This window comes from Oncorhynchus masou, chromosome 24, assembly GCF_036934945.1.
Source record: "Oncorhynchus masou masou isolate Uvic2021 chromosome 24, UVic_Omas_1.1, whole genome shotgun sequence".
Classification (NCBI taxonomy): domain Eukaryota; kingdom Metazoa; phylum Chordata; class Actinopteri; order Salmoniformes; family Salmonidae; genus Oncorhynchus; species Oncorhynchus masou.
The window spans coordinates 109,780,393-109,791,568 of record NC_088235.1 but is presented as its reverse complement, the minus strand read 5'-3'; the positions used below and the strand labels follow the sequence as shown (position 1 = coordinate 109,791,568).

The window sequence follows — 11,176 nt, the reverse complement described above, 5'->3', positions numbered from 1 at the left end:
TCTGTCTCTCTTTTTCTCTCCCTCTGTCACTTTCTTTCTTACACTCTGCCCCCCCACCCTCGCTCGCTCTCTGAATTCCTAAGGGATTTTTCATAGTTTTTCGGACAGAATGCTTTCCGGCCCTGAGGGATTGGTCAGGGCTCAAGACTCTCACCCTTCTCTCTTCCTGTGGCGTCCGTTCCACTCAGCCCCTCGCCTTAAAATGGAGCTGGTTGCGTCATCAACCTCAGACTCTCAGGAGGTGGAGGGTTCAGTTAAAACCCATACACACTAGGGAAACCATTCAGTTTCCTTCCTGGATTACAGCTGTGAACAGACCCCAGACCTTCCTCTCTCTCTCTCTTTCTCTCCATTCTTACCCTCCATTCCTCTCTTCACGGATCCTCTAACCCTCTCTCTGCATTTTTCCACTCCTCTCTCCACTCGCTGGTCTCCTTGGTGATCCCCGCTCCACTCCTCCTCTCCATTCCTCTCCTCCTCGTCCTCCTGTGTGGTAGGGGCGATGTGCTCTACGGGTTTTGTGCGGTCTCTGGGCTTTGCCCTCCTGCCCCTGGCGGTGTGCTGTATTGTGGCCAACGTTCTGCTGTTCTTCCCTGGAGGAACGACCCAATACTTGCAAGAGGGGAAACTGTCCAGGCTGGTCTGGTTCATGATGGGCATCGGAGGGGGAGGCGCATTGGTGAGTAGTTTTCAACTCTCTAGAGACAGCAGAAGCGGTAGAGATACTCTTAATGTTCAGCCACCTGACATTTACTCCTGAGGTGCTGACTTGCTGCACCCTCGACAACTACTGTGATTATTATTATTTGACCCTGCTGGTCATCTATGAACATTTGAACATCTTGGCCATGTTCTGTTATAATCTCCACCCGGCACAGCCAGAAGAGGACTGGCCAACCCTCATAGCCTGGTTCCTCTCTAGGTGTCTTCCTAGGTTTTGGCCTTTCTAGGGAGTTTTTCCTAGCCACCGTGCTTCTACACCTGCATTGCTTGCTATTTGGGGTTTTGGGCTGGGTTTCTGTACAGCACTTTGAGATATCAGTTGATGTAAGAAGGGCTTTAGAAAATAATTTTGATTTGATTTGAGTAGCTACAGTATATGTCATCTTGTTGTTACTACACCGGCTACAGTTGTAGTACTGTTGAGTTGACGGTTTATGGGTCAGGTTAACAAGCGGTTCAGGGAACAAAAGGTAGAATAAAATATCAAGATAATTAAGAGAACTTTAGGGAAGTTATAATAGTTTCATATTTTGGTCTTGTATTTCCTTTCGGATAAAAACACATGCTAATCTGACACAGGTGCTAATCTGACACAGGTGCTAATCTGACACAGGTGCTAATCTGACACAGGTGCTAATCTGACACAGGTGTTAATCTGACACAGGTGCTAATCTGACACAGGTGTTAATCTGACACTGGTGCTAATCTGATTTTAGTAAATCGATGTGTGTAAGGAATTGATCTTTTGCTGTTTTTTTTATAAGAGTGGGGTCGAGGCTACATGGCTGTATCCTGGATGTTTTGACCTTCGACCTTCCCTCAGCTGTTTTCCTAACTGTGAAGATACAATAGGAGACAAAGGAAAATGGTTGTCAGCTTCCTCCAACAAACCCTAGGAGTTTTATTTTACCAAACACCTACAATAGAGTGGGGAAATAGAACAGGTTTATAAAAGGTGGCTAATGGAGCATCTTTTATCGTTGTTGTTGTGATTAGCGACAGTTTTACAGTACAGTTCAGTACAATACAGTACTACAACAACAGAGCTCTTGAGGATACTGTCTATAGATGATGGATTGATGCGCTGAAATATCATACCGAGGCAGAACCTGAGATTTTCTCCCGTTGTGTGTGTGTCTCTGTAGATGTTCCTGAGATTTTCCCCTGTTGTGTGTGTGTCTCTGTAGATGTTCCTGATATTTCCCCCCGTTGTGTGTGTGTCTCTGTAGATGTTCCTGATATTTCCCCCCGTTGTGTGTGTGTCTCAATAGATGTTCCTGATATTTCCCCCGTTGTGTGTGTGTCTCTGTAGATGTTCCTGATATTTCCCCCCGTTGTGTGTGTGTCTCTGTAGATGTTCCTGAGATTTTCCCCCATTGTGTGTGTGTCTCTGTAGATGTTCCTGAGATTTTCTCCCGTTGTGTGTGTGTCTCTGTAGATGTTCCTGAGATTTCCCCCCGTTGTGTGTGTGTCTCTGTAGATGTTCCTGATATTTCCCCCCGTTGTGTGTGTGTCTCAGTAGATGTTCCTGAGATTTTCCCCCGTTGTGTGTGTCTCAGTAGATGTTCCTGATATTTCCCCCCGTTGTGTGTGTGTCTCTGTAGATGTTCCTGATATTTCCCCCCGTTGTGTGTGTGTCTCAGTAGATGTTCCTGATATTTCCCCCCGTTGTGTGTGTCTCAGTAGATGTTCCTGAGATTTTCCCCCGTTGTGTGTGTGTCTCAATAGATGTTCCTGAGATTTTCCCCCGTTGTGTGTGTGTCTCAATAGATGTTCCTGAGATTTTCCCCCGTTGTGTGTGTGTCTCTGTAGATGTTCCTGAGATTTTCCCCCGTTGTGTGTGTGTGTGTGTCTCTGTAGATGTTCCTGATATTTCCCCCCATTGTGTGTGTGTCTCTGTAGATGTTCCTGAGATTTTCCCCCGTTGTGTGTGTGTCTCTGTAGATGTTCCTGAGATTTTCTCCCGTTGTGTGTGTGTCTCAATAGATGTTCCTGAGATTTTCTCCCGTTGTGTGTGTGTCTCAATAGATGTTCCTGAGATTTCCCCCGTTGTGTGTGTGTGTCTCTGTAGATGTTCCTGATATTTCCCCCCGTTGTGTGTGTGTCTCTGTAGATGTTCCTGATATTTCCCCCCATTGTGTGTGTGTCTCTGTAGATGTTCCTGAGATTTTCCCCCGTTGTGTGTGTGTCTCAATAGATGTTCCTGAGATTTTCTCCCGTTGTGTGTGTCTCTGTAGATGTTCCTGAGATTTTCTCCCGTTGTGTGTGTGTCTCAATAGATGTTCCTGAGATTTTCCCCCGTTGTGTGTGTGTCTCAGTAGATGTTCCTGAGATTTCCCCCCGTTGTGTGTGTGTCTCAATAGATGTTCCTGAGATTTTCCCCCGTTGTGTGTGTGTCAGTAGATGTTCCTGATATTTTCCCCCGTTGTGTGTGTGTGTCTCAGTAGATGTTCCTGAGATTTTCCCCGTTATGTGTGTGTCTCAGTAGATGTTCCTGAGATTTTCCCCCGTTGTGTGTGTCTCAATAGATGTTCCTGAGATTTTCCCCCGTTGTGTGTGTGTCAGTAGATGTTCCTGATATTTTCCCCCGTTGTGTGTGTGTCTCAGTAGATGTTCCTGAGATTTTCCCCCGTTGTGTGTGTGTCAGTAGATGTTCCTGATATTTTCTCCCGTTGTGTGTGTGTCTCAGTAGATGTTCCTGAGATTTTCCCCCGTTGTGTGTGTGTCAGTAGATGTTCCTGATATTTTCCCCCGTTGTGTGTGTGTGTCTCAGTAGATGTTCCTGAGATTTCCCCCGTTGTGTGTGTGTGTGTCTCTGTAGATGTTCCTGAGATTTTCCCCCGTTGTGTGTGTGTCTCTGTAGATGTTCCTGATATTTCCCCCCGTTGTGTGTGTGTGTCTCTGTAGATGTTCCTGAGATTTTCCCCCGTTGTGTGTGTGTGTCTCTGTAGATGTTCCTGAGATTTTCTCCCGTTGTGTGTGTGTCTCAATAGATGTTCCTGAGATTTCCCCCGTTGTGTGTGTGTGTCTGTAGATGTTCCTGAGATTTTCCCCCGTTGTGTGTGTGTCTCTGTAGATGTTCCTGAGATTTCCCCCCGTTGTGTGTGTGTCTCTGTAGATGTTCCTGAGATTTTCCCCCGTTGTGTGTGTGTCTCTGTAGATGTTCCTGAGATTTTCCCCCGTTGTGTGTGTGTCTCTGTAGATGTTCCTGAGATTTTCCCCCGTTGTGTGTGTGTCTCTGTAGATGTTCCTGAGATTTTCCCCGTTGTGTGTGTGTCTCTGTAGATGTTCCTGAGATTTCCCCCGTTGTGTGTGTGTCTCTGTAGATGTTCCTGAGATTTTCCCCCGTTGTGTGTGTGTCTCTGTAGATGTTCCTGAGATTTTCCCCCGTTGTGTGTGTGTCTCAATAGATGTTCCTGAGATTTCCCCCCCGTTGTGTGTGTGTCTCTGTAGATGTTCCTGCCTGCTGGTGTGTTCATCAGCCTCAGGAAATGTACAGGCTGCTGTTGGAATGAAAGCGTCGTGGTGAGTACTGATGCTTTGGTTACGTCTCGTCATTAAGGGGCCTTGTGTTTTGTGAGATCATGTGACGTGCCTGGATTTTTAAACTTTATTTCAAGCTTTTTCATCAAAGTGTCCACCACTTTTTTTTTTATTTTTTTTTTTAGCTTTGATCCTATTAATATAAAATCACTGATTATTACAAAAGGTCCATTTTAACACTTGTGCTAAGCTAATGCAAAACTAGGTAGGCTATGTTTAGCTAATTATACATAGGGCCATTGTAACACTATTAGCGGGTACACTAATGATATGAGGAGGAGACTTCACCATCAGGGAGTACAAAGCATCTGGGCCGGGAAGAGGAGCTGAACCTTATCTGTGTACAAGATGTTTTGTAACAGCCAACCTTTCTCTTCACACACCCACACACCCACACACCCACTCCTCTCATGGGGATTGTTGTGCAGCTGTTCTGGGTGTAACAGGCAGGGCTGAACCGCGTGTGTGAAAGACAGAGAAAGATTATATATATATATACTACCGTTCGAAAGTTTGGGGTCACTTAGAAATGTCCATGTTTTCCATGAAAACCTACATGAAATTAATTGCAAAATTAATAGAAAATATCGTCAAAACGTTGACAAGGTTATAAATAATGATTTTTAATTGAAATAATAATTGGGTCCTTCAAACTTTGCTTTCGTCAAAGAATCCTCCATTTGTAGCAATTACAGCCTTGCAGACCTTTGGCATTCTAGTTGTTAATTAGTTGAGGTCATCTGAAGAGATTTCACCCCATGCTTCCTGAAGCACCTCCCACAAGTTGGATTGGCTTGATGGGCACTTCCTACGTACCATATGGTCAAGCTGCTCCCACATCAGCTCAATAGGGTTGAGATCCGGTGACTGTGCTGGCCACTCCATTATAGACAGAATACCAGCTGACTGCTTCTTCCCTAAATAGTTCTTGCATAGTTTGGAGCTGTACTTTGGGTCATTGTGCTGTTGTAGGAGGAAATAGGCTCTGATTAAGTGCAGTCCACAGGGTATGGCATGTTATTGCAAAATGGAGTGATAGCCTTCCTTCTTTAAGGTCCCTTTTACCCTGTACAAACTTGACCACCACCAAAGCACTCCCAGACCATCACATTGCCTCCACCATGCTTGACAGATTTTTCGGCGTTTCACAAATGTTCTTTGTGATCCAATCACTTCAAACTTATATTAGTATGTCCAAATCTCTTTTTTCCAATCTTCCTCTGTCCAGTGTCTGTGTTCTTCTGCCCATCTTAATCTTTTATTTTTATTGGCCAGTCTGAGATCTGGCTTTTTCTTTTCAACTCTGCCTACACGGCCAGCATCCCGGAGTCGCCTCTTCACTGTTGACGATGAGACTGGTGTTTTGCAGGTACTATTTAATGAAGCTGTGAGTTGAGGACTTGTGAGGTGTCTGCTTCTCAAACTAGACACTCTAATGTACTTGTTCTCTTGCTCTTTTGTGCACCGGGGCCTCCCACTCCTCTTTCTCTTCTGGTTAGAGCCAGTTTGCACTGTTCTGTGAAGGGAGTAGTACCCAGCGTTGTACGAAATCTCACGTTTCTTGGCAATCTTGGCCTTCATTACTCAGAACAAGAATAGACTGATGAGTTTCAGAAGAAAGTACTTTGTTTCTGGCCATTTTGAGCCTGTAATCGAACCCACAAATGCTGATGATCCAGATACTCAACTAGCCGAAAGAGGGCCAGTTTTATTGCTTCTTTAATCAGCTCAACAGTTTTCAGCTGTGCTAACATAATTGCAAAAGGGTTTTCTAATGATCAATTAACCTTTTAAAATGAACTTTGATTAGCTAACACAATGTGCCATTGGAACACAGGAGTGATGGTTGCTGATAATGGGCCTCTGTACGCCTATGTAGATATTCCATAACAAATCAGCCGTTTCCAGCTACAATAGTCATTTACAACATTAACCATGTCTACACAGTATTTCTGATCAATTTGATGTTATTTTAATGGACAAAAAAAATGTGTTTTTCTTAAAAAAACAAGGACATTCCCAAGTGACCCCAAACTTTTGAACAGTAGTGTATGTGTGTACAGTATATACTAATGTATTATATATATATTATATAAGTGTCTGTGTATTACATATGTGTATATTATGATGTGTATTAGGTGTGTGTGTGTATTATAGATGTGTGTGTGTATTATAGATGTGTGTGTGTGTGTGTGTATTGTAGATGTGTGTGTGTATTATAGGTGTGTGTGTATTATAGGTGTGTGTGTATTATAGATGTGTGTGTGTATTATAGATGTGTGTGTGTGTGTATTATAGATGTGTGTGTGTGTGTGTGTGTATTATAGATGTCTGTGTGTATTATAGGTGTGTGTGTATTATAGATGTGTGTGTGTATTATAGATGTGTGTGTGTGTGTATTATAGATGTGTGTGTGTGTGTGTATTATAGATGTGTGTGTGTGTATTATAGATGTGTGTGTGTGTATTATAGATGTGTGTGTGTGTATTATAGATGTGTGTGTGTATTATAGGTGTGTGTGTGTATTATAGATGTGTGTGTGTATTATAGATGTGTGTGTGTGTGTATTATAGATGTGTGTGTGTGTGTGTGTGTATTATAGATGTGTGTGTGTGTGTATTATAGATGTGTGTGTGTATTATAGATGTGTGTGTGTATTATAGATGTGTGTGTGTGTGTGTATTATAGATGTGTGTGTGTATTATAGATGTGTGTGTGTATTATAGATGTGTGTGTGTGTATTATAGATGTGTGTGTGTATTATAGGTGTGTGTGTGTGTGTATTATAGATGTGTGTGTGTGTGTGTATTATAGGTGTGTGTGTGTATTATAGATGTGTGTGTGTATTATAGATGTGTGTGTGTGTGTGTATTATAGATGTGTGTGTGTATTATAGGTGTGTGTGTGTGTGTATTATAGATGTGTGTGTGTGTGTATTATAGGTGTGTGTGTGTATTATAGATGTGTGTGTGTGTGTATTATAGATGTGTGTGTGTGTGTGTGTATTATAGATGTGTGTGTGTGTATTATAGATGTGTGTGTGTATTATAGATGTGTGTGTGTATTATAGAGGTGTGTGTGTGTGTGTATTATAGAGGTGTGTGTGTATTATAGAGATGTGTGTGTGTATTATAGATGTGTGTGTGTGTGTATTATAGAGGTGTGTGTGTGTATTATAGATGTGTGTGTGTGTATTATAGATGTGTGTGTGTGTGTGTATTATAGATATGTGTGTGTATTATAGATGTGTGTGTGTATTATAGATGTGTGTGTGTGTGTGTATTATAGAGGTGTGTGTGTATTATAGATGTGTGTGTGTATTATAGATGTGTGTGTGTGTATTATAGATGTGTGTGTGTGTGTGTGTGTATTATAGATGTGTGTGTGTGTATTATTATTTTATTTTTTACCTTTATTTTACCTTTATTTAACCAGGCAAGTCAGTTAAGAACAAATTCTTATTTTCAATGACGGCCTAGGAACAGTGGATTAACTGCTTGTTCAGGGGCAGAACGACAATTGTACCTTGTCAGCTTGCAACCTTCCGGTTACTAGTCCAACGCTCTAACCACTAGGCTACCCTGCCGCCCCAGGCGGCAGATGTGTGTGTGTGTGTGTGTATTATAGATGTATGTGTGTATTATAGATGTGTGTGTGTGTGTGTATTATAGAGGTGTGTGTGTGTGTGTATTATAGATGTGTGTGTGTATTATAGATGTGTGTGTGTATTATAGATGTGTGTGTATTATAGATGTGTGTGTATTATAGATGTGTGTGTGTGTGTATTATAGAGGTGTGTGTATATTATAGAGGTGTGTGTGTATATTATAGAGGTGTGTGTGTGTATTATAGATGTGTGTGTGTGTATTATAGAGGTGTGTGTGTGTGTGTATTATAGAGGTGTGTGTATATTATAGAGGTGTGTGTGTATTATAGATGTGTGTGTGTGTGTTTATTCCAGATGTGTGGATCAGTCACGGCAGCGTTAGTTGGGTTGGCCGGGTCGGGGTACTGTTTTGTCATCTCTGCCATGGCCATGTTGGAGGGACCTCAGTGTGACACCGGTCTGGGATGGTCCTATCCCTTCGCCAATAAGGGAGGAAGGTTAGTGCTAATATATAATAATATATAACAATAATTTATAATAATATATAATAATTTATTCTGGAAATATTCTAGATATTAAAGCTTCGTTTAGTTTCTGAATTAGAAACAAATGTCTGTTTTTCTGTTGTGTGTGGATCGAATCCCAGAGCTGACAAGGTAAAAAGCTGTTCTTCTGCCCCTGAGCAAGGTAGTTAACCCACAGTTCCCCGGGCGTCGAAGACGTGGATGTTGATTAAGGCAGCCCCCCCCCCCCTCTGATTCAGTGGGGTTGGGTTAAATGCGGAAGACGCATTTCAGTTGAATAAATTCAGTTGGAATTGAGGTACTAGGTATCACCTTTCCCCCAATGAGGGTGGGTCCATGGTGTCTACGAGGAACAATAACTTGACGACGGTGCATTTAGAAAGTATTCAGACCCCTTGACTTTTTCCAGATTTTGTTACGTTACAGCCTTATTCTAAAATGGATTAAATAGGTTTCCCCCTCATCAATCTACACACAATACCCCATAATGACAAAGCGAAAACAGGTTTTTATACATAAATACCTTTTTTTACAAAAGGTATTTCAGACCATCGGCTTTGAGACTCGAAATTGAGATCAGGTGCGTCCTGTTTCCATTGAACACCCTTGAGATGTTTCTACAACTTGAATTGAGTCCACCTGTGGACTTGTTACTGGTACTTGTGTATACAGTGAATTCGGAAATTGCTCACTTGGCATTTAGGCCAAAGAGTTCAATTTGGTTTCATCAGACCAGAAAATCTTATTTCTCATGGCCTGAGATTCTTTAGGTACCTTTTTGGCAAACTCCAAGTGGGCTGTCGTGTGCCTTTTACTGAGGAGTGGCTTCCGTCTGGCCACTCTACCATAAAGGCCTGATTGGTGGAGTGCTGCAGAGATGGTTGTTCTTCTGGAAGGTTCTTCCATCTCCACAGAAGAACTCTGGAGGTCTGTCAGAGTGACCAAGGCCCTTCTCCCCCGATTGTTCAGTTTGGCCGGGCAGCCAACTCTAGGAAGAGTCTTGGTGGTTCCAAACTTCTTCCATTTAAGAATGATGGAGGACACTGTTCTTGGGGACCTTCAACGCTGCAGACATTGGTACCCGTCCCCAGATCTGTGCCTTGACACGATCTTGTCTTGGAGCTCTACAGACAATTCCTTCGACCTCAGGGCTTGGTTTTTGCTCTGACATGCACTGTCAACTGTGGGACCTTATATAGACAGGTGTGTGCCTTTCCAAATCATGTCCAATCAATTGAATTCACCACAGGTGGACTCCAATCAAGTTTCAGAAACATCTCAAGGATGATCAATGGAAACAGAATGCACCTGACCTCAATTGAGTCTCGTAGCAAATGGCCTACTTATGTAAATTGGGTATTTCTGTTTATTTTTTTTTAAATGTATACATTTGCAAAAATGCCTAAAAACCTGTTTTTGCATTGTCTTCATGTGATATTTTGTGTAGATCGATGAGGAACAAAAAGTCAATGGGTCTGAATGCTTTCCGAATGTGTAGTGTATTTTACAATCTATATGGCACAGCTGTCCATTTTTTTAATCCTTAAATGAAACTGGTATACTTTTTTATTTATCACAATTTTCTTTAACCAATTTTGGTCTTTAATGCAGGATCAACAGACAAGTTCCTAATTTTCTCCCCATACCACTTGTCTCTTCCATTTTTGCGGTAATGCTGCAATTAGTTGGTTGTAATTTCGGATAGAGCAAGATATTTCCATATACAGGTGTCCTGGCTAAATTCCCAATCCGGTCCTCAAACCATCACGGTCACCTAATAACCCCCAGTTTACAATTGGCTCATTCATCCCCCTCCTCTCCCCTGTAACTATTCCCCAGGTCGTTGCTGCAAATGAGAACGTGTTCTCAGTCAATTTACCTGGTAAAATGAATAAATGATCAACAAATACAGTGGGGAGAACAAGTATTTGATACACTGCCGATTTTGCAGGTTTTCCTACTTACAAAGCATGTAGAGGTCTGTAATTGTTTTAGGTACACTTCAACTGTGAGAGACGGAATCTAAAACAAAAATCCAGAAAATCACATTGTATGCTGTTTACTTGTCAGCTCAGGGATTCGATCCAGCAACCTTGCCATTCCAAATAAAATGGAATAAAAGCATCACTTTAGTAAATACTACAGTATTATCCACAAAAAAAGTGGTATTTAATTTACATATACCCTGTCCATTCACCTCCCAAATATTGTAATTTGTGGCAACCATAAGTGAAAAACCTACAAGTCAAGTATAGACCATATATTGTGTTCCCTGCAGGATGTAGAAAAGAACAGGATCTCTGAACTTCCTGTTCAGATCCCAGTCCTAACTCCCTGCAGGATGTAGAAAAGAACAGGATCTCTGAACTTCCTGTTCAGATCCCAGTCCTAACTCCCTATAGGTTGTAGAAAAGAACAGGATCTCTGAACTTCCTGTTCAGATCCCAGTCCTAACTCCCTACAGGTTGTTGAAAAGAACAGGATCTCTGAACTATCTGTTCAGAACCCAGTCCTAACTCCCTATAGGTTGTAGAAAAGAACAGGATCTCTGAACTTCCTGTTCAGATCCCAGTCCTAACTCCCTGCAGGATGTAGAAAAGAACAGGATCTCTGAACTTCCTGTTCAGATCCCAGTCCTAACTCCCTGCAGGATGTAGAAAAGAGCAGAATCTCTGAACTATCTGTTCAGAACCCAGTCCTAACTCCCTATAGGTTGTAGAAAAGAACAGGATCTCTGAACTTCCTGTTCAGATCCCAGTCCTAACTCCCTGCAGGATGT

The 11,176-nt window shown here is 42.2% G+C and overlaps 1 protein-coding gene across 2 annotated transcripts in view; it reads left to right on the top strand.

The window, feature by feature from the left end:
• Window positions 1-214: 214 nt before the first annotated feature.
• The window catches only part of tm4sf18 (transmembrane 4 L six family member 18), a 15,495-nt gene continuing 4,533 nt past the window's right edge, over window positions 215-11,176 (top strand). The window contains exons 1-3 of one of the 2 annotated variants that reach the window (XM_064936107.1): window positions 225-679; window positions 4,177-4,248; window positions 8,228-8,370. In XM_064936107.1, the coding sequence (XP_064792179.1) occupies window positions 503-679; window positions 4,177-4,248; window positions 8,228-8,370 (392 nt within the window). In that variant the 5' untranslated portion in view covers window positions 225-502. Of the gene's footprint in view, window positions 680-4,176; window positions 4,249-8,227; window positions 8,371-11,176 lie in introns of both variants that reach the window. The other variant, XM_064936108.1, reaches the window with a different exon arrangement.